Here is a 23,691-nt window from a genome sequence, read left to right as displayed (position 1 = left end):
TTTTGACGAACTAATTTCTTTCAAGCATTCCTCGATAGATTTAGCTCCACACTTGTAAATCAGCATTTCTCTTATTGTGGGGTCCTATGAAAGAAATGATCAAACCAAAAATTGAGCAAAAATCACTCAATGAGATTCAAAAAAAGGATGAGTTTTAAATGTAGGAGTAATTTTTTACAACAAGAGAACGATTTTTGCCAATTTTTTAAGGGTTTTCTCATTATTTAGGTTTATACTAAAAAATCCATCGATATTTTAAAAGTTATCTTCCATTAAAAGTTAAAGAATACATCACTCAGAGTTTTGTGCTTACACACTAATCATATGTACAGTAATGATTGAAAATTTGAAATTCTACGTAAAAAGTTGAAAAACTGGATAATTTGTGTAATAAAACTGTAATAAAAACAATGATTAAAACATATTGAAAATAAAATTTATGATTCATCCGGGGGAACCGATTTGAAGGTCTTCAGATTAAATCTGTTGTTATGGCGACATGTGGAAATAAATTCTGATCTTTTGTACGAGATGAAGCTCTTATGTAATTAAGTGAAATTTTTCTGTGAGACAGAGGTTGCAGTTTACCAAGCCGTTGACATACGAGCGGGCGTGGTCGATAATCTCCCATGATAATTTTGGTTGTATGTTTTTGATTTGCAGGTCCCAGACGTGGTTGGATAACTCTGTTGATGCCCTTTTGCATTCATAGTTGAAGGTGTTATTATGGCTGTACCATCTTTGTTTGAAAGAAATCTGCTAAAAAAAACATCAACTTTTCAAAGCAATTTTTGGAACAAGATGAGTTTGCCATAAAAACGATGAAAATAAAAATTTTCCCTCTAAATCGATCTATGATTGCCCTTTCAGCAATTAATTTATACCTCATTCAGAAGTGTATTTTGAAACAAAGCCATGAAATAATTGAAAATTGATATCTACCCTATGTCGCATCGTATCAAAAGCTCTGAACAAGGAATAGAACAGTTTTTGGAATATGATTAATCAATCCCTTACAGTTTGGTAACTTTACATTAGATAATGATTTGCAAAAGGCAAATTTGTTTAAGATGATTTTAGAAATACATTTAAGACAATTCATCACTGACAGAAATGTATTTTATAGGGAGTTCTGGTGGATGTAAATAAACAAGTTCTTACCTAATATTACGTATGTCTCAGCTGAATATATGGATGGAATGGTTGTTTCATCAGCACATTCAGAATGTTGAACTCTGCAAAAAGGTTTTCTCGATACAAGTGCACTGTAAATACGTCCTGCTGTGTGACCCAGTGTGATCCTAAAATGAATAATTATTTGCTTTAAACAAATTTACAAAATCACTAAGTCCGACGTTCAATAATTTTTCAAGAGTTTGAATCTAGTAAGCTCAAGATATGATTAACTAATCACTTACAGCTTGGCACCATTTGATTACATTAAATAATGATTTGCAAGAGGCAATGTACCCTTCACAAATTGTCTAAGATGAGTTTGAAATATGATAAAACCTACTCATCACTGACAGACATGTATTTTATAGGAAGTACTGGTTGACAAAAATAAACCTTTCCTTACCAAATATTACGTATGTCTCAATTGGATATATTGGAATGGTTGTTTCATCAGCACATTCAGAATGTTGAATTCTGCAAAAAGATTTTCTCCATACAAGTGCACTGTAAATACGCCCTGCTGTGTGACCCAGTGTGATCCTAAAATGAATAATTATTTGCTTTAAACAAATTTACAAAATCACTAAGTCCGACGTTCGCAATAATTTTTAAAGAGTTTGAATCTAGTAAGCTCAAGATATGATTAACTAATCACTTACAGCTTGGCACCATTTGATTACATTAAATAATGATTTGCAAGAGGCAATGTACCCTTCACAAAATTGTCTAAGATGAGTTTTGAAATATGATAAAACCTACTCATCACTGACAGAAATGTATTTTATAGGGAGTTCTGGTGGATGTAAATAAACAAGTTCTTACCTAATATTACGTATGTCTCAGCTGAATATATGGATGGAATGGTTGTTTCATCAGCACATTCAGAATGTTGAACTCTGCAAAAAGGTTTTCTCGATACAAGTGCACTGTAAATACGTCCTGCTGTGTGACCCAGTGTGATCCTAAAATGAATAATTATTTGCTTTAAACAAATTTACAAAATCACTAAGTCCGACGTTCAATAATTTTTTAAAGAGTTTGAATCTAGTAAGCTCAAGATATGATTAACTAATCACTTACAGCTTGGCACCATTTGATTACATTAAATAATGATTTGCAAGAGGCAATGTACCCTTCACAAAATTGTCTAAGATGAGTTTTGAAATATGATAAAACCTACTCATCACTGACAGACATGTATTTTATAGGAAGTACTGGTTGACAAAAATAAACCTTTCCTTACCAAATATTACGTATGTCTCAATTGGATATATTGGAATGGTTGTTTCATCAGCACATTCAGAATGTTGAATTCTGCAAAAAGATTTTCTCCATACAAGTGCACTGTAAATACGCCCTGCTGTGTGACCCAGTGTGATCCTAAAATGAATAATTATTTGCTTTAAACAGATTTACAAAATCACTAAGTCCGACGTTCGCAATAATTTTTAAAGAGTTTGAATCTAGTAAGCTCAAGATATGATTAACTAATCACTTACAGTTTGGCACCATTTGATTACATTAGATAATGATTTGCAAGAGGCAATGTACCCTTTACAAACTTGTCTAAGATGAGTTTTGAAATATGATAAAACCTACTCATCACTGACAGACATGTATTTTATAGGAAGTACTGGTTGACAAAAATAAACCTTTCCTTACCAAATATTACGTATGTCTCAGCTGAATATATGGATGGAATGGTTGTTTCATCAGCACATTCAGAATGTTGAACTCTGCAAAAAGGTTTTCTCCATACAAGTGCACTGTAAATACGCTCTGCTGTGTGACCCAGTGTGATCCTAAAATGGATAATTATTTGCTTTAAACAAATTTACAAAATCACTAAGTCCGACGTTCAATAATTTTTTAAAGAGTTGGTCTAGTAAGCTCAAGATATGATTAACTAATCACTTACAGTTTGGCACCATTTGATTACATTAGATAATGATTTGCAAGAGGCAATGTACCCTTTACAAACTTGTCTAAGATGAGTTTTGAAAAATGTTACAACCGACTCATCACTGATAGACATGTATTCTATAGGAAGTACTGGTTGACAAAAATAAACCTTTCCTTACCAAATATGTCTCAGCTGAATATATGGATGGAATGGTTGTTTCATCAGCACATTCAGAATCTTGAACTCTGCAAAAAGGTTTTCTCGATAAAGGTGCACTGCAAATACTTCCTGCTGTGTGACCAAGTGTAACCCTGAAATTAATAAGAGTTTGCTTCAAACAAATTTAATATAATCACTAAGTCAGACAGGGCCTCAATATTACTTTCATAAATGGTTTGAATTTAGTAAGCGCATTTTCAATATAAAAAAGATTCATATTATCTAAAATGAGGGAATATTTACTTGTGTGGTTTTATATGACCGTACACTATGAACCGACTGAATATACTATCTTTCAAATGTAATAGATACGTAATATAATAATACGCACCGTGTTAGCTATAATACAATAATACAAGAATATAAATATACGACACTCCCCACCACCGAATGAGTCTAAAAATACCGAAGAAATATAGTAACAAAACTACGTTTCTCATGTAAAATATATATACCGTAAAAACCGAAATATAAAGGACTGTATAATAAACTACTCAAAATTTTTAATTTCTTCTTTGGCGTTTTGTACGAATTTGACGCCTTGCAAGTCTATCTCTTGTTTCTCGTCTTTGGTACTTTCAATAATTACAAGTTTGTTTATGGGCCGACGCAAAGGGCCATTAATTGTCTTTACGACTGCTGCACGAACTTGATTGTCTTTACCACTAATAGTTTCTTCGACACGACCCATTTTCCAAGTATTTCTAGAGCCTGTGTCTTCGATCAAACAAACGTCACCAACTTTGATAGTGGTATCAATACCACGCTTGCTTTTAACATAGTCCCGTTCTCGCAAGCTGGTTATATATTCGACTTTCCATTGTTGCCAGAAGAAAGTTAAAATACGTTTTAAATTGTCACATGTTAATACGTCAGCGTTGTCGTTGCTGTCCGTATTTACGTTTGTTGTTTCGATCTTACGCCCGTAAATGAGATGGTTGGGCGTTAATGGTGGATGTCCAACTTCAGAATCGTAAACGTAAGTCAACGGTCTGTTGTTCAGAATGTTTTCAATTCTCTTCAATAACGTTAACAGTTCGTTATAAGTTAGTATCTCTTTTCGTAGAGACTTCTTCAAAATTCGTTTCGTGGATTGAATCATCCTTTCAAACATACCACCCTGCCAGGGGGCGGCTTCGATGTTGTACGACCAACGAATCATTCTCGATTTTGCGAATTCTTTCGTTGCGTTTGACGTGAAGTTTGAGCCATTATCACTTACGACTTTGCTTGGAGCACCATAACGATTAAAGAAGCGCTCAAGCATTTGAATAAAGGCGTCGGAGCCGTAATCTTCAGCAATGTCTAAATAAACAGCTCGTGTCGTGGAGCATGTGATCAACGCGATCCATGCTTTGTATGTAGATTCATCGGTACCAAACGTGTTTCGAATATGGACGGGACCAGCGTAGTCCACGCCAATATTTGTAAAAGCAAAGTTTTTATCAAGACGTTCTTTTGGAAGAATAGGGACATCAGGGTACCGACACTTTTGTCCTTCAAAGATTTTACAAAGTTGACATTTGTTAATAACAGTTCTTACGAGTGAACGTCCTTTTGGAATCCAGTACGATTGACGTAGGTGATTCAAAGTTTCTTTCGTCTTGTTGTGACCAACGCTAACGTGGCTGTCACGAACGACCAGTAGTGTGAACGGATGACGTCTTGGAAGTAGGATTGGATACTTTGTATCGAACGGAACAGGAGCGTTGCCAATACGACCATGACAACGAAGGATGCCGTTGGAATCTGTGAATACGTTGAGTGATTTCTTCGTTTGATCAAATTGTTTGTCATCAAAGTCTTCTTGTACGTCCTTGAGCAAAACAAGTTTTGCTTGGACCATATCATCAATTTGATTGTTATTATTAGTTTCAATAATTGTATTGGTTGACTGTTTTCTTCTTTCTTCATTCTTCTTTTTAACTTTTTCTCTTAGCTTACGTATGAAGCCAATCACCATGGCCATCACACGAAGCAATTTTGTTAATGAACTAAATCTCTTATATTCGATTATTGCCTGTAAAGTCGGCTCATCGAATTGTGTGTTTAAACTAAAAACCCCTTCCGTTTCTTCTTGTTCCATGTCGCCCTTATACTCACGAACGACATGAAACTTTGTAATGGGGATCAAATCAATACTCTCATCACAAGTTAAACAAGTAATTTTCTCATCAGTTGTCAAATCAGTAAATTGACAACTCCCAGAATAAAAGCTAACAGTGTTCTCAGTAAGTTTTTCAGTAAATTTATCACCAGGCTTCAAGTCAGGCCAGGAAGATTCTGGACCAGACAAGAAGGATGGACCATGGAACCATTTTTCGTTGTTCTTCAATTGTGAGAAGAGAAGTCCTCTCGAATTGTCATCAGATGGATTGTTCGAAGTGTCTACAAGTTTCCAAACTTTTATCGTATCATTTTCACGAATTTCATTAACGCGATTTTGTACAAATTGTTTGTAAAGTTTCTCATTTTTCAACCAGCAATAAACAATGCTTGAATCAGTCCAAGCGTAACACGTATCAATAATAATTTTACTTTGTAGCTCGGAGGTAACTTGTTTCAATAATCGAGAAAGTAGTTGGGCCCCTAAAAGTTCGAGTTGGGGCATTGTCTTTTTCTTGAGTGGAGCAACTCTCGATTTGCTCGCGACGAGTGACGGTGTAGCAACGCCCGAATCGACAGTGGGCTTCAGGTAAACACAACAACCGTAGGCGTCTTGCGACGCGTCGCTAAAACCGTGAAGTTCATGCGACGTAACATTTTCATTGTTGGAATCATAAGCTCTATTAAAACGAATTTCACTACATTCTCTCAAATCAGTAATCAGTTCTTTCCAAATTTTCAACGAGTCGTCAGGAATGGGCTCATCCCATTGTAAGTTTTGTGTACAAAGTTTTTGAAATAACAGTTTAAATTTCACGACGAGTGGATTAATCAACCCCAATGGGTCAAAGATTGATGAAGCGAATTGTATAACGTTTCTTTTCGTAGGATTTTCGAAATTCACTTTACGTAGAATTTCACTCAAACTAATAACCAGCGAGTCATTAGTTTTATCCCAAGGAATACCGAGTACCTTGGTCAAATTGTGATCAATAGTTTCAAGATCACCCATGTAACAATTTTTAACTTTTGCTTCTAGATTTGCACAGTTCGATTGCAATTTTCGTAAGTTTAAGCTCGCAAGAGCAAAATGAGACTTACAGTTCTTGTAGAAGTCGAAGGCTTCTTGCATACTGTCGAAGCTCGTAGAAAGGTCGTCGACATGAAGCGAATTCAATACCGTGTTTCGAAACAGTTCATTTTCGTGTTTGTTGACGTGATGACGTAATGTTGCGTTGAGCAGGAACGGCGAGGATGTCACTCCAAAGAGGACACGACAGAAGCGATACGTCACGAGATCATTGTTGTAGAAATTGTCGAAATTGATGTCATTAATGTTCTTAATCCAAAGGAATCGTACGTAATCACGATCTTTCTCGTTGAGTCGAATTTGTAGAAAAGCTTTCTCCAAATCTGCGATGATACCAATCTTTTTGGCTCGAAATCGAAGTAACGTCCCGAAAAGTGACGAAGTAAGCGATGGGCCAGCGTGTAGACAATCATTCAAAGCTGGACCATCAAGAGAGGAACTGGCGTCGAACACCATGCGTATCTTGGTTGTTAACCTGTCCAATCGTAGAACAGGTCGGTGTGGCATATAGTACGTTTGCCCTTCAGTAGATGTATCAGGGGCGACTTCAATGATGCCTTGTCGAAGTTGATCTTTGATGATTTCATCATAATCGTGTAACAATTGTTCGTTAGTCTTAAATTTCGTAAGCAGACTGTTCATTCGACGCGTAGAGTTGTAAAGATTATCCTTTAAAATTTCATGTTTCTCAATGAATGGAAGCTGAACTTCATAACGAGCTTGTTCAAATTTGATTTTACTTTCAAATTGTTGTAAAACAACTTCCTTTGGGTTTTCAGTTCTACCCACTTCTTCGATTTCCCAAAACTTTTTTAAAGTCGAATCAACATCACATGTCTGACAGTTAAGCGTGTGTGCAGACAGAGTAACAGTAGCTTGGGTTGTTGAACAAACTGTGTCAGTAGTGAGTGGGCCTGAGAAAATATAGCCCAGCTTAGTATCCGTTCCAACTAGTCCCTTGGAACTACGAATAGTTTTATTCTTTACAAATTTCCAGAAGTTATCTGCACCGATAAGAAGATCAACGCGTAAAGACTTTTCACAAACAAGTCCTTTGTCAGCAACTTGTAAATTTTGGAATTCGGGCAGACTACTAACATCATAAACGAAATCATTTCGTATGGGATGACAAATTTCATTGCAACAAAGTTTAATTTCTTCTGGACCTTCATTGGTTTGAACTTTCACTTTAAAAACGTCGAGGGTTTTCGATTCGACGTGACCACCAAAAGTTTTAATACAAATGTTTTTTGTTTCATCGGAACTAAGTTTCAGTTGCTTAGCAGCAGTGGGGGAAATATACGACAGTTGTGAACCGAGATCAAATAAAATTCTCATTTCTTTGGAGACGTTCGGGCTTGAAATCGTTGCAGTAGCTGTTTGCAAGTATACTTGACAACTGTGTGTAGACAAACATGTAATGTTATCACTCTCATCGTTTTCTTTATTATGTGTGCTCTCTCCCTTTGAATCAGTTTTTGTGTCTCTCTCTTTCCCTTTATCCTCACTTTTAGTATCTCTCTCTTTCACTTTGTTATTATTATTATTTCTGTGATATCGACCATTTCTATCTCCTTTGTCCCTTTGTTTAAAACAGATCGACACGTGATGTCTTCCTTTACAAGAAAAACAATTGAAATTGGCTTTGCAATTGTTTGCACTGTGACTGGTCTTTAAACAAACAAAGCATCTTCTCTCAATTTGTAGAATTCTTTTTCTTTCATTTACGTTTTTAATAAAAGAGCAATTTTGTTCTTTGTGTCCCGACCTATTACAAAATACACAATTTCTCGAAATGTTTTTGGACTCACTTCCTGTATAGAGCGAGGAAGCTGTTGATCTTTTATCGTTCTCTTTTGACGTCATAGTTAATGATACCTTTTCTCGTGCTTCTAATTCATTTTTGAATGACTTCAAAATATTTTCTAAATCAAATTCCTTTTCCCGTGAAAGAATAAGCTTCAGTTCATTAGGAACCTTGTTGATCAACAGTGGGACTAGCAATGGCCCATACTCATCATGCTTCATGCTCAAAGATTCCAAGTTTCTTATTTCTGTTTCTACAGAATCGTAAAGTTTTCTCAATTCTTTCACCTCAGAAATGTCACAAACAGATTCAAGTTCGATAATTCTGTTCATGTGAACAGTTTTCAAAATTTGAGAATTTCCAAACCTCTCTTTAAGAAGTTCAAGAGCTTTCTTGTAATTGTCTCCAGATAAGCGGAGGCCTTTTAAAAGACTTTCAGCCTCACCCGTTACAAATCCGATCAAATAATTCATCTTTTGAATCGGTGGAATACTATTGTTCTTATCAATAGCTTCAGTGAAGGACTCGATAAATGACTGGTATTCAGAGGGTTCACCAGAAAACTTTTTGATATTTAAGGTCGGCAATTTGACTTTCACACCCGTGCTTGAAGAAAATGAGGGATTCGATTGAGAGATGGGAGGAGAGCTTTCAATTTGAGGTGCCACTGAATTTGCATAATGTCTAGCGATAAAACTGTTAATTGAGGTTAATTTAGTTTTAGTTTTTACCTCGTATTCCATACTTTGTTCAATTGCTTTGGTGTAGTCTTCATCTTCCTCACATTGATCAGCTAGATGTTGATCGATTTCCAAAACTTTCTCTAACTTCACACTCAAAGTTTCATTTATTGTTTTTAAATAATCCAAGCTATTTTGGTCAACTTCTTCCAGTGACATGATCCTTTTTATTTCACCATTGAACAATTTGTCCATGTAGTTCATGAACCCTGCTCTCTGCCTTTTAACATTTTTATCTGCATCTGTAGACATTTTGATTTTTGATTTTTGTTTTATTTCTTATTTATTTTATATCTTATTTATTTGAATTACTAATCTTCACTCACACCACCAGCGAGCACAAGTTAAGGCGAGAGAAACAGAGTCAAGAACCATACAGTCAATAATAATCGATATCAATAATAATCCAGGAACAGCAATCAAGTTCCAAATAAACAATTTAAATCAATAACAGGAACCAACAATCAAGTATCAAGTTCCAAAAATACAATATAATCAATCAAATTACTCAATCAATTATATGAACTGTCCAAGTTCAAAACAACAATGTGTAATAAACCAACAATTTTGACCATATGAACATTCAAGTTCAAAATAAGTTCACCATACATAAGCTACCAAGCTTACAAAAATCAAAACATTGAACTTCACCCGAGTTCAAACAAGCTACCAAGCTTATAAAAAATCAAAACATTGAATGAACTTCACCTGAGTTCAAACAAATAAATTCTTCAGTGAAAACACGGTTTTCACAAAACTAATTAAAGAAAAACAAATACATAACTTCTCAAATTTCATGTATTTCTAACATCCGGTTCGATGTGGACCATGTGGTTTTATATGACCGTACACTATGAAGTTATGTAACCGACTGAATATACTATCTTTCAAATGTAATAGATACGTAATATAATAATACGCACCGTGTTAGCTATAATACAATAATACAAGAATATAAATATACGACAACTTGTCCCTCATGTGAATGCCACTTTAGTAAGATAAAAAGGATGTCTAATTTTATTCACATTTTACAGAAAGGGATGAATTCTTTAGGCCAAACCTTGCGTGGATCAAACAAACTCTTTGCGGTCGTCATCATAATAAATTACTAAGTAAGTAGTAGGTGATGTATTACTTAGTGACTGGACAGCTTAAGTTCGATTTGATGTCTTTAATCTGCCTATTCACATTATGGTGTTGAAGCAACGTTAATCCTATGATAATCTGGTGTATTCGGAGTATGCCATAATTGTCACAAAAGCTTTTATATTTTCTTTCATTGATGGTTGTAGTGCTTGAGTTGTTTCCAGGCTCTAAAAAAATTTGCAGACAATTGTTACAGTAATCCAATGAGATTCACTGACAGCTATTAAAATCTAAAGCAACAATAAAAATATCAGAGCAATGAACTGGGGTATTCTGGTGCTTATTTGATTTAATATACCTTAATCAACCTAAATTAGTTAATGTACCTAGTTAAACTCCAGGCTTTTTAAAGGCCAACAAAGATAGTCATCTTGACCCCAATATGCAGATGGCCATCTTTGTGTCTTTTTGTTCTGTTTCTGTGTGGTATACCTTAGCATTGTATAAAAAGCTGTGAACAAAGAAAAGAACACGTTTGGAGATTATGATTAATTAATCACTTACAGTTTGGCACCATTTTGATACATTAGATAATGATTTGCATGAGGCACTGTACCTTTTACAAATTTGTCTAAGATGATTTTTGAAATATGATAAAACCTATTCATCACTGACAGACATGTATTCTATAGGAAGTAATGGTTGACTAAAATAAACCATTTTTTACCAAATATTACGTACTGTATGTCTCAGCTGAATATATGGAATGGTTGTTTCATCAGCACATTAAGAATGTTGAACTCTGGAAAAAGGTTTTCTCGATACAAGTGCAATGTAAATACGTCCTGCTGTGTAACCCAGTGTGATCCTGAAATGAATAAAAGTTTGTTCTAAACAAATTAAACATAATTACTAAGTTAGACAAAGCCGCATAAATTGTTTGAATCTAATAATCGCATTTTTAATATAAAGAAGATTCATATTATCAAAAATGAGGGAATCTTTACTTGTCCCACGTGTGCATGCTACTTTAATGAGATAAAAAGGATGTCTAATTTTATTCACATTATACAAAAAGGGATTAACTCCTTAGGCCAAACCAAGATGAGGCCTTACGTGGATCAAACATACTCTATGCAATCGTCATCGTAATTAATAAATAAGTAGTAGGTGATGTATTACTTCATGACTTGACAGCTGAAACTCGATTTGACTCTTTAATCTGCTGATTCACATTATGGTGTCACAGCAAGGTTAATTTTATGATAATCTGATGTATTTGGAGTATGACATCATCGCCATAAAAGTTTTTACATCTTCCTTCATTAATGATTTTAGTGATTGAGTTGTCTCCAGGCTTCAAAAAATTTGCAATAAATTGTTTAAAGTAATCCAGTAAGATTCACTGACACCTGTTAAAAAATAAAGTAATAAAAAAATCAAAGCAATGAACAGGGGTATTCTGGTGCTTATTTGATCTATTATACCTAAAGAAAAAATTAAAAAAAAATTAGTTACTATAAGTATCCACCTCCAGGCTTTTTAAAGGCCAACAAAGATTTTCATCTTGACCACAATATGCGGATGGCAATCTTTGTGTCTTTTCGCTGTTTCCTTTTTCCTCTGGTGTTTTTGCTTTTGCATTGTTGTGAATACAAGCTCAAAATATTTTCCCGTCATTGGCTCTGCTCATTCTGAAAGCATGTAAACACAATATTCACTGCTATGCTCGGTCTAAGCAAATGAATGCCAGGGTTTCACTTTTTATTTAAAAAAATGGAGCATGTTGAGTGAATTGTCGTGAATACAAGTTCAAAATATTTACCCGTCATTGGCTCTGTTCATTCTGAAAGCATGTAAACACAATTCAATGCTATGCTCGGTCTAAGCAAATGAATGCCAGGGTTTCACTTTTAAAAAAAATGGAGCATGTTGAGTGAATTGTCGTGAATACAAGTTCAAAATATTTACCCGTCATTGGCTCTGTTCATTCTGAAAGCATGTAAACACAATATTCACTGCTATGCTCGGTCTAAGCAAATGAATGCCAGGGTTTCACTTTTTAAAAAAATGGAGCATGTTGAGTGAATTGTCGTGAATACAAGTTCAAAATATTTACCCGTCATTGGCTCTGTTCATTCTGAAAGCATGTAAACACAATATTCACTGCTATGCTCGGTCTAAGCAAATGAATGCCAGGGTTACACTTTTTATTTAAAAAAATGGAGCATGTTGAGTGAATTGTCGTGAATACAAGTTCAAAATATTTACCCGTCATTGGCTCTGTTCATTCTGAAAGCATGTAAACACAATATTCACTGCTATGCTCGGTCTAAGCAAATGAATGCCAGAGTTTCACTTTTTAAAAAAATGGAGCATGTTGAGTGAATTGTCGTGAATACAAGTTCAAAATATTTACCCGTCATTGGCTCTGTTCATTCTGAAAGCATGTAAACACAATATTCAATGCTATGCTCGGTCTAAGCAAATGAATGCCAGGGTTACACTTTTTATTTTAAAAAATGGAGCATGTTGAGTGAATTGTCGTGAATACAAGTTCAAAATATTTACCCGTCATTGGCTCTGTTCATTCTGAAAGCATGTAAACACAATATTCAATGCTATGCTCGGTCTAAGCAAATGAATGCCAGGGTTACACTTTTTATTTTAAAAAATGGAGCATGTTGAGTGAATTGTCGTGAATACAAGTTCAAAATATTTACCCGTCATTGGCTCTGTTCATTCTGAAAGCATGTAAACACATTATTCACTGCTATGCTCGGTCTAAGCAAATGAATGCCAGGGTTTCACTTTTTTAAAAAATGGAGCATGTTGAGTGAATTGTCGTGAATACAAGTTCAAAATATTTACCCGTCATTGGCTCTGTTCATTCTGAAAGCATGTAAACACAATATTCAATGCTATGCTCGGTCTAAGCAAATGAATGCCAGGGTTACACTTTTTATTTAAAAAATGGAGCATGTTGAGTGAATTGTCGTGAATACAAGTTCAAAATATTTACCCGTCATTGGCTCTGTTCATTCTGAAAGCATGTAAACACAATATTCACTGCTATGCTCGGTCTAAGCAAATGAATGCCAGAGTTTCACTTTTTAAAAAAATGGAGCATGTTGAGTGAATTGTCGTGAATACAAGTTCAAAATATTTACCCGTCATTGGCTCTGTTCATTCTGAAAGCATGTAAACACAATATTCAATGCTATGCTCGGTCTAAGCAAATGAATGCCAGGGTTACACTTTTTATTTTAAAAAATGGAGCATGTTGAGTGAATTGTCGTGAATACAAGTTCAAAATATTTACCCGTCATTGGCTCTGTTCATTCTGAAAGCATGTAAACACAATATTCAATGCTATGCTCGGTCTAAGCAAATGAATGCCAGGGTTACACTTTTTATTTTAAAAATGGAGCATGTTGAGTGAATTGTCGTGAATACAAGTTCAAAATATTTACCCGTCATTGGCTCTGTTCATTCTGAAAGCATGTAAACACATATTCACTGCTATGCTCGGTCTAAGCAAATGAATGCCAGGGTTTCACTTTTTAAAAAAATGGAGCATGTTGAGTGAATTGTCGTGAATACAAGTTCAAAATATTTACCCGTCATTGGCTCTGTTCATTCTGAAAGCATGTAAACACAATATTCACTGCTATGCTCGGTCTAAGCAAATGAATGCCAGGGTTTCACTTTTTAAAAAAATGGAGCATGTTGAGTGAATTGTCGTGAATACAAGTTCAAAATATTTACCCGTCATTGGCTCTGTTCATTCTGAAAGCATGTAAACACAATATTCACTGCTATGCTCGGTCTAAGCAAATGAATGCCAGGGTTACACTTTTTATTTAAAAAAATGGAGCATGTTGAGTGAATTGTCGTGAATGCAAGTTCAAAATATTTACCCGTCATTGGCTCTTTTCATTCTGAAAGCATGTAAACACAATATTCAATGCTATGCTCGGTCTAAGCAAATGAATGCCAGGGTTACACTTTTTATTTAAAAAATGGAGCATGTTGAGTGAATTGTCGTGAATACAAGTTCAAAATATTTACCCGTCATTGGCTCTGTTCATTCTGAAAGCATGTAAACACATTATTCACTGCTATGCTCGGTCCAAGCAAATGAATGCCAGGGTTTCACTTTTTAAAAAAAATGGAGCATGTTGAGTGAATTGTCGTGAATACAAGTTCAAAATATTTACCCGTCATTGGCTCTGTTCATTCTGAAAGCATGTAAACACAATATTCACTGCTATGCTCGGTCTAAGCAAATGAATGCCAGGGTTTCACTTTTTAAAAAAATGGAGCATGTTGAGTGAATTGTCGTGAATACAAGTTCAAAATATTTACCCGTCATTGGCTCTGTTCATTCTGAAAGCATGTAAACACAATATTCACTGCTATGCTCGGTCTAAGCAAATGAATGCCAGGGTTACACTTTTTATTTAAAAAATGGAGCATGTTGAGTGAATTGTCGTGAATACAAGTTCAAAATATTTACCCGTCATTGGCTCTGTTCATTCTGAAAGCATGTAAACACAATATTCAATGCTATGCTCGGTCTAAGCAAATGAATGCCAGGGTTACACTTTTTATTTTAAAAAATGGAGCATGTTGAGTGAATTGTCGTGAATACAAGTTCAAATATTTACCCGTCATTGGCTCTGTTCATTCTGAAAGCATGTAAACACAATATTCACTGCTATGATCGGTCTAAGCAAATGAATGCCAGGGTTTCACTTTTAAAAAAAATGGAGCATGTTGAGTGAATTGTCGTGAATACAAGTTCAAAATATTTACCCGTCATTGGCTCTGTTCATTCTGAAAGCATGTAAACACAATATTCAATGCTATGCTCGGTCTAAGCAAATGAATGCCAGGGTTACACTTTTTATTTTAAAAAATGGAGCATGTTGAGTGAATTGTCGTGAATACAAGTTCAAAATATTTACCCGTCATTGGCTCTGTTCATTCTGAAAGCATGTAAACACATTATTCACTGCTATGCTCGGTCTAAGCAAATGAATGCCAGGGTTTCACTTTTTAAAAAAATGGAGCATGTTGAGTGAATTGTCGTGAATAAAAGTTCAAAATATTTACCCGTCATTGGCTCTGTTCATTCTGAAAGCATGTAAACACAATATTCACTGCTATGCTCGGTCTAAGCAAATGAATGCCAGGGTTTCACTTTTTAAAAAAATGGAGCATGTTGAGTGAATTGTCGTGAATACAAGTTCAAAATATTTACCTGTCATTGGCTCTGTTCATTCTGAAAGCATGTAAACACAATATTCACTGCTATGCTCGGTCTAAGCAAATGAATGCCAGGGTTACACTTTTTATTTAAAAAAATGGAGCATGTTGAGTGAATTGTCGTGAATGCAAGTTCAAAATATTTACCCGTCATTGGCTCTTTTCATTCTGAAAGCATGTAAACACAATATTCAATGCTATGCTCGGTCTAAGCAAATGAATGCCAGGGTTACACTTTTTATTTTAAAAATGGAGCATGTTGAGTGAATTGTCGTGAATACAAGTTCAAAATATTTACCCGTCATTGGCTCTGTTCATTCTGAAAGCATGTAAACACAATATTCACTGCTATGATCGGTCTAAGCAAATGAATGCCAGGGTTACACTTTTTATTTTAAAAAATGGAGCATGTTGAGTGAATTGTCGTGAATGCAAGTTCAAAATATTTACCCGTCATTGGCTCTTTTCATTCTGAAAGCATGTAAACACAATATTCAATGCTATGCTCGGTCTAAGCAAATGAATGCCAGGGTTACACTTTTTATTTTAAAAAATGGAGCATGTTGAGTGAATTGTCGTGAATACAAGTTCAAAATATTTACCCGTCATTGGCTCTGTTCATTCTGAAAGCATGTAAACACAATATTCACTGCTATGATCGGTCTAAGCAAATGAATGCCAGGGTTACACTTTTTATTTTAAAAAATGGAGCATGTTGAGTGAATTGTCGTGAATACAAGTTCAAAATATTTACCCGTCATTGGCTCTGTTCATTCTGAAAGCATGTAAACACAATATTCACTGCTATGCTCGGTCTAAGCAAATGAATGCCAGGGTTACACTTACAAGAAATGGTGCATATTGAGTGCATTATTTTAAATACGAGCTCAAAATCTTTTCCTGTCATACACTGGAACCAGCGTAGCCTACCTTAATGTAGCAAATCGTCAATCGGAGCGATGTCAAGCCCATCTCAAAGAACAGTCATAAAGACCCTTTCTGACAAACGCGTTGAAGAAATCTACCTAATCATAACATAATCATTGCGAACAAGCCTGCTTCAACCATCCACAGTTACAGCCCAAGGTGTGCTTGCATGTAACATGACACCTCTCACAGCAAATGAGAATACACGACCACGACACTTGATAGAAATATTTTTATTTGTTAAAATTGGAAGTAACTCCCTGAATTTCTTCCATGCCTACCTGACACGGGAAGTAATGGCATCAAAGCAGCCACTATTGTTTTCAATCATATCACCGAGATAAAAAAATGTCTGTACAACTTCAAGATTAAACTATATATAGCAAAATCAGTAGGAGGAGGTACATCAACATGATTTAAACAGACTGGACAGACATAATTCAAGTCTCCTTTCAGGTGACCTTTTATCATATCAACGTTTGTGTATGTAGCATTGATATCTACTACATAGAATAGAATTGCTTCCTACACCCTTATAAAGAACACCACAAGGTCATTTACTTAATTTTTGTCTTTCACTCAGGCCATTATGCAGTGCATAACCTTGGTCTTACGAGTGTTAACAATAAGGCCATTAGCTTCAATTCCTTGTTTCCACAAAGGAAGCTTTAACAAAAGCTCATTCTTTGATTCAGCAACAATAACAAGATCATCAGCGTACGGTAATTCCCAGGGACAGCCAGTTCGAAATTCTCGGGACAGAGCCTCCATAATAATTATGAATAACAGAGGACTTAGGACTGAGTCTTGATGGACACCAACCTTTGCGTTAAATTCTTCACTAAACTGACCATTGATCACACGATTTTGGACCGTTATTAATCGTTTGAACAGTTTGTAAAATCCATTTAGGGACACCAAGGCTACGCATAGCCCACCATAGTACCTTCCTGGGAATGCGATCAAAGGCCTTTTCCAAATCTACGAAGGCGAAGACAATATCTTTCCTTTTGCCTAGATATTTTTCTTGTAGCTGTCGAAGAATAGAAATAGCATCAGTCGTACCACGACCAGGCATGAAGCCGAATTGCATCTCATCGATTGAGATTTGCTCTTTGACATGTTCAAGAACTTTAAGTGAAACTTCAAGCAACTTAAGACCACGACGGTTGCCACACTCTAGTGAGTCACCTTTACCTTTGTACAGACTGATAATGAAAGATTCATTCCATTCTACAGGAACTTTACCTTCACGAATGACCACATTTATAAGTGGTGTTAGTTTTGGATCAACACTGTCACATGAGATCTTGAGAATGACCGGAAAAATGCCACTAGGGCCCACAGATTTGCAAGACTTCATTTTCTTTATAGCTGATAGTACCATTTCCTGCGGAATTTTTAACGGGGGACCTATGATGAGCTCTGCATGAGCAGAGAGAACAGATTCGTCCCAATCAAACTCCGAATTCAAAAGTACCGCGTAATGTTGCTTCCAAACATCTAATTTCGACTTATCATCATACACAATGACACTTTTATTCTTGATAAATTTTTCGCCAACAATATCCTAATTTTCAGATTTTAACTTTCTGGCAAGCTGGAAAACATGATTCAGCTTATCCTTGTCATGAAGATAGCAAAATCTTTCATCAGAAGCATTTTTCTTAGCAATATAAACCCCAGACTTCGCTCTACGTTTGGCAGCAAAGTAGGGCTCTTTCTGACCACCTTGTTTCCAACATTTCCAAAGTCTGTGCTTTTCCTTCACCGCAAAATCAACGGTTTCATCCCACCACCAAGTTTCTTTACACCTCTGTTGCGATTTAGACCAACCAGAGGTTGTATCAAATGACTCGAGAATGGAAGACTTTAATATATTCCAAGACTCAATATCATTGGCAATGACAACGTTTTGTAATTTAGCGTCAACACATTCACGAAAGACTTCGGAGAAATCAGGGTCTTTCAGTTTCCAGACACGTCTAGGGAAGGTTTCATGTCACCAATAATTAGTTTGCGATGGCGTGTACATTCTTCCCCATTTATAACAGTAACATTATGAAATAATTTAAGGTGGTTACGAGGGATAAGAATAAAATCTATTTGAGATAGAGATGGTCCAGCCTAGTAAGTGATCAATTTACTGTCTGGTTTGGAAATGAAAAGGTTTGTGCTAGATAGATTAGCAGCTAAACAGAAGTCTAGAGACCTAACACCGTCAGCATTTCTAGGACCATAACCATTTCCACCATGAACATGCCATTTCCACCATGTCGAAGCCAGCTGTATCCTTGCCAACATGACCATTTTGAGATCACCACATATTATTGAAAATTACTTTGCTGGAGTTATGGCCGTTTGAGCCAAGAGATCATTATAAAATTTGTCTTTCTCAGATTCAGGAAGACCAGTTTGAGGTACAGAGACACTGAAGAAACGGATGATTGATTTCTCTATCATGATACAGATATACATAATCCTACTGTTTACACGTTCAACTGATATAACATTTTCGATAAAAGCTTCATCAAGAAGGATACCAGCACCATCATAACCAGCAACATCACCACACCAGAAAAATTTATATTTGCTGTTTTTACCACTGATTTCAATGGCTGAATGACCTTTCCAGCGAGATTCTTGAATCGCACAGATTAAAATTTCGCGACGTGAAACTGTGTCTACAATTTCTCCAGATCTACCTTTCATGGTTCCGACATTCAAAGTACCAGCGCGAATATTTGTAAATATTTTAGTTTTCATAATTGGCTGTCAGGACCATGTGTAACATGCATGGGTCAATAAAGCCCATCTGAGTTACCCAGCACACTAGATTAGGCTACTCGCCACAGAATACGCAACCGTTCGCGACTAACTATGTACAGCCATTCACTCATTGACACGGAAAACACCTTGAGTTACAGAGAAAGGACTTTGAAGAAGAGTTGATGCATGAGTTTTATGACCGGATGTCCTTCCTGTCGTCAACCTACTCACAGTTGCAGGACTGAGTATTTTTACAGAGATACCAGCTCACCGGAAGACACAGTGTAATACATGATCACCTGATCACCCGACAATATCTATTTATTCATTTCATTCATTTATTTATTTAATGAATTCCCCTTCACAGGCATTTCTGCCTCTCCGAAAGGATCTACAATAAAGTTGTTTACAAAAAATTCGTTTTGTTAAGTCCGGAATTCTAAAGTTCTCTTCTATCCCGTTTGGTTGCTGGAGTCTTTGCGGTCTTTCTTTCCATGCTTCGTCCAGGTTAACCTTGAATTGGAATACGGTTTTAGATTTGACGACGTCGGCTGGTAGATTATTCCAAGGATTGATTGTTCGATAATAAAATGAATTGAACTGTACACCTCTCGCACCATTTTTTGGGATTCGCTCAATGAGTTGAAGGTCGTGTTCATGGTTCCATGTGACACGCATCTGGTGCTGAAAGGTTTTGTGTAGTGAAGATCTATCGTATACATTGAAATTTTTGTATATTTCAATCATGTCGTTCCGCTCTCGTCTATATGCAAGCGTCGGAAGATCGAGTCTGCGCAAATATCGGAAATATATCAGATCAAGAGAACAATGAAACCAAAAAGTGTTAACCACTTGTCAATAAACCACCCCGATCCTAAATCAGCAGACTCTCACTTCAGTCAAACCTCACAGTAAAACCGAATAAGCCAGCAAGTAAACTATTAGTTATTTTTACAGGACGCCGAATACTTGACCTGTCGCCAGAGCCCTCGATTTGTGTTAACCAGGTGGACACCGCGTGGAGGGAGAGGGTTGACTTCTGAGGAGAGGCTATCATCCAATGAGGCGCCGGACGAACATACATCTAATATGTGTCCATCACTCAGCTTGACCACCCAAACCATGCTTAATCTTGAACATTGCTATGAATAATGTGTTTGTCTGAATAAACAAAGAGAAATAATGAAAACATAATTCAAAGTGTGCGAAATCCGTGATTTTTAACATATTTCTGTCATGTATGGCTTAAAAAATTCTTCTTAGTCAGATTTTGCGATATTTTTTGGTATTTTTACTGTGCTTGACTATGCATCTCCGTGCAAGAAATTAGGAAAAATCAAACACTGTGTCATCCATGGCACCCTTACAACAACAACAACAACAACAACAACAACAACAACAACAACACTAGTACCTCAACAAGATTGGTGGTCTCGATACTGAGAAAATCAATTTCAAGTAACCTTCAAGAAAGTAATTACTCCAGACTTCAGTGGATGCAAACGGGAAATCAGATACTACCTATGAATAAACTAGCACGCAGTAACGGTGTGAATCTTCCCGCGCAACATCTTATAAGTATAAGCTCAATTATCAGGATTTTATTTCCATAATACGGAACAGATAATTTCGGGCCCTAATTGCTGGAGTATTCAATATGCTGAACTGAAACAATAGGACTTTGAAATCTCCCAAACGACTATTACTTCCAATATCAAATGAGATTAAACTCTTTTCCTGTATCCTTTTAAAGCCATCATCAGGGCAAGCTAATAGGATTAGGCATAGTATTCCAACATTTTGAGTATTCAATTAATTTCTTTAATTAAAACTAAATTGTTTGATGGAGTTTGATTAATTCGATCAGTTTGAAAAGTTCGATTGATCAGGTCTGGTTTTGTCACATTTGAGAAGGATCTTTAAAGCAAACTGTTGTATAGTATGCTAAAAGAAAAATTCGATTTGATAACCCGCTTATTCAATCGAACTTGTCGAACCAATCAAACAATCAATCTAATCAAACGATTAAAGTTAAGTGAACTCTAATATTTTTTTAAAAATTGTGAGTGTTCGATTAAGTTCGATCAATAGGTTTCGGTTTGATCCGTTCGATAACCCGCAATTTTGTTCGACAAGTTTGTGCCACTCCAGTTAGTCACACTAGAGTCCCGCCGAATTGCTTATCAAAGATTAATGCTGCGGAAGCGCTTTATCAATTACTTGACTCGTGAGCAAAAAATGCGCCGCAAAATTTACAAAGGGATATTTATGAAAAAATAAACCAGCGCTTTTTAATAAACTTAACACTTGATAAAACTATGAAATATTACCTAAATTTGGTGTTGGTCTTGTGCTCCACAAATCAGTTTATGAGGACAGACAGGGATAATACTTCTTGCATGGTCAAGAGATTCGTACTCTTTGTACAGTGTTTAGTTTTCAAAGAATTTGAATGACACCTGTTGATAATGACACCCCTGTGTCATAGACCCGCTGGGACCCCAGCCCCTCTGGAAAATTTAGGAAAGACTTTGCACCCAGTGAGAAAATACCTTGTATTTTCAGCCCCACTGGTAAATTGACTTTGATTTCATCCCCATTCGAAATCCCACTGAATTTTTCGTTGAACAACAAAACTTATATTCGGATATTCGAATTTTAATAGGAGTTTTTATCCCCACTGAGGAAAAAAGTTCCACCATGGCTGTGAGACAGGGGTGTATAATGAGATGTGTAGTAATTAATTGGAACTCTAAAGCTATAAATACGTTTTTCAAGTCTCTGAAAGTGTACGTTGCAATTCTAAGGTTTTGTAGGAGAAAAGCGTCGAGGCAAGAACAGAATAATTTGTTGGGGCGAAGATCTACAAATGTTTTACCACACATTCCATATAAAATGAAAATTTGTACTTTGAGGATTGACTCTTTACGCAGGATCGACGTTGAAACAATGGTGTTTGCCAGCTGGTTTCGTATCAAGTCGCCAAGTGAATTTTAGCTTGAAGCTTCAGTTTATATCTCACACATAGTGTGAACAAGCTGTCCAGTTGTGAGCACGAAGTGAGGTTTCCAGAGTTTTTTCGCTTCGAAGAACTCATTTTTCAACCTGAAATAAAATTGATATATCAATCATACATCGTTTGCTAAATAGATCAGGAATACTTTCACCAACTCCTTTTCTGTAATCTAAAAAGGAATATATAAGCAGGAAAAAGAAAACATGGAAACTGGACTTTATAAAAATTGGTAAACCCCTTTAAACTTAATTAACTCATTGTGGAACATAAAGACAACCACAGTAGAATTAAAACTCTTTTGGAGACTTCGACGTATTTGTTGATCTTTGAAATCAATTTTGAGTGTTAAAGTTGATATCCCAAACACCGTTCATACCATAGGGTTTTCATATACTATATTCACAATACTTTGTTTCAAAAACAAGAACTTTCACATCGCAAATTACTTTCAAGTACTTTAAATTCTGTATAGCTCATATATACTCTTGTTTCCCGAATAGACAGGGGGGTCCGAATAAGCAGGAGGTAGGAAAATTTTCCAAATTCTAATAAGCGGGGGGAGGTGGAATAAGAGGGGGTAATATTATTCAAATTTAATTAGTGGGGGGGGGTCTTAATAAGAGCGGGGTGGATTTTCTCTCTTAGCAATTAGCGGGGGTGATGTCTATTCGGGAGACAAGGGTACTACTCTGTATATGATTTTAGAGCTTGTTTTAGAATCAGAGTCAAAATAAGATTTATCAAAAACATGAAAATGAAGGACTGAAAGAGTTTATGAACGATCCGAGACCTAATCTTCCAAGATAAATTTCAAAGACGTGAAACGTGCTTCCCTTAACAGGCGCGGATACAGAGGGAGGCTATAACCAATGGAGGAGAGTGCAATTTAGTATCGTATTACTTCATATAGAAACTAATTACTCTCCATGAATAAGATAGCCTACCTCCTGTATCCGACCAGAGATATGTCATAGCGTAGCTGGATAACGCACATTTAAAAAAGCCTTGTTCTATCTCTGTCCCTGATATTAAAATTTGATATGAAATTTAACTTTTTTAATTACAAACTCGTGAAATTTGGATTTCCTCTTAGCCAATGATTCTGCTGCTGCATTTATCGTTCACGATTAAAAACTTTTAATCATCGAGAGGGTCTGTAAAACATTGGTGAATGACAATTTAAAAAATGAAAAACATTGTTTTCATTAGTAAAGTCATAAGAAGTTTCTTCTCTAAGATTATAAATAGTACTTTTTCATTTGAAATACCGCGCTACACCGCGGGGTGCCTCACTTTCTAACTGATATTTTCAGATAGCAAGTCGGTATGTCTGATTATGGAAAAAATTTCAAGTCAATTGAAACAATATTTGTCAAAATATTTACATCCGAAATTTTTAAAGGGAAATCATGAAAGCTTCTCAAATTCGTAACACACGCTGATAAAAATAGATTTCATTTACAAGGAAGCTTTTGGGGTATTTTCTACAAATATTATTTTGATGAAAAACGGGAACATCATAGCAAAATATGTGCAAACGTACTGCATAAATACTTTGTCTGCTTCATTTTTCTTATA

General features: G+C 35.8%; 1 protein-coding gene and 2 long non-coding RNA genes across 4 annotated transcripts; all 3 read right to left on the bottom strand.

Annotated features, from left to right (window-relative positions):
- Window positions 1-245: 245 nt before the first annotated feature.
- LOC136799943 (uncharacterized) lies at window positions 246-1,599 on the bottom strand. Of its 2 annotated transcripts, none has more exons than XR_010845641.1 (3): window positions 1,580-1,599; window positions 1,162-1,301; window positions 246-759 (listed from the first exon to the last, which is right to left on the bottom strand). It is a non-coding gene; the product is annotated as an uncharacterized lncRNA (long non-coding RNA). The 2 variants fall into 2 exon arrangements; XR_010845642.1 differs by having other exon boundaries at window positions 246-756.
- Window positions 1,600-3,788: 2,189 nt separating this feature from the next.
- On the bottom strand, window positions 3,789-9,293 carry LOC136799936 (uncharacterized). The gene is made up of 2 exons (XM_067056566.1): window positions 8,306-9,293; window positions 3,789-8,110 (listed from the first exon to the last, which is right to left on the bottom strand). The coding sequence occupies exons 1-2, from the start codon at window positions 9,291-9,293 to the stop codon at window positions 3,789-3,791; spliced, it is 5,310 nt and encodes a 1,769-aa protein (XP_066912667.1).
- Window positions 9,294-10,368: 1,075 nt separating this feature from the next.
- Window positions 10,369-22,189, bottom strand: LOC136799942 (uncharacterized). The gene is made up of 4 exons (XR_010845640.1): window positions 22,007-22,189; window positions 11,313-11,542; window positions 10,858-10,998; window positions 10,369-10,420 (listed from the first exon to the last, which is right to left on the bottom strand). It is a non-coding gene; the product is annotated as an uncharacterized lncRNA (long non-coding RNA).
- Between the last annotated feature and the right edge of the window lie 1,502 nt (window positions 22,190-23,691).

Source organism: Clytia hemisphaerica, unplaced genomic scaffold (genome assembly GCF_902728285.1).
Source record: "Clytia hemisphaerica strain Z4C2 unplaced genomic scaffold, Clytia hemisphaerica genome assembly, whole genome shotgun sequence".
Lineage (NCBI taxonomy): Eukaryota > Metazoa > Cnidaria > Hydrozoa > Leptothecata > Clytiidae > Clytia > Clytia hemisphaerica.
The sequence above is the reverse complement of the archived record's forward strand: the minus strand, read 5'-3'. Positions and strand labels throughout refer to the sequence as shown.

Bases quoted from the DNA above. Each gene is read 5' to 3' on its own strand.
- LOC136799936 (XM_067056566.1), bottom strand. From the start codon at position 9,293: ATGTCTACAGATGCAGATAAAAATGTTAAAAGGCAGAGAGCAGGGTTC. The intron at 8,111-8,305 runs GTGAGTCCAAAA...TTTCTTGTAAAG, and splicing joins TTCCTCGCTCTATACAGGAA to GAAGACATCACGTGTCGATC.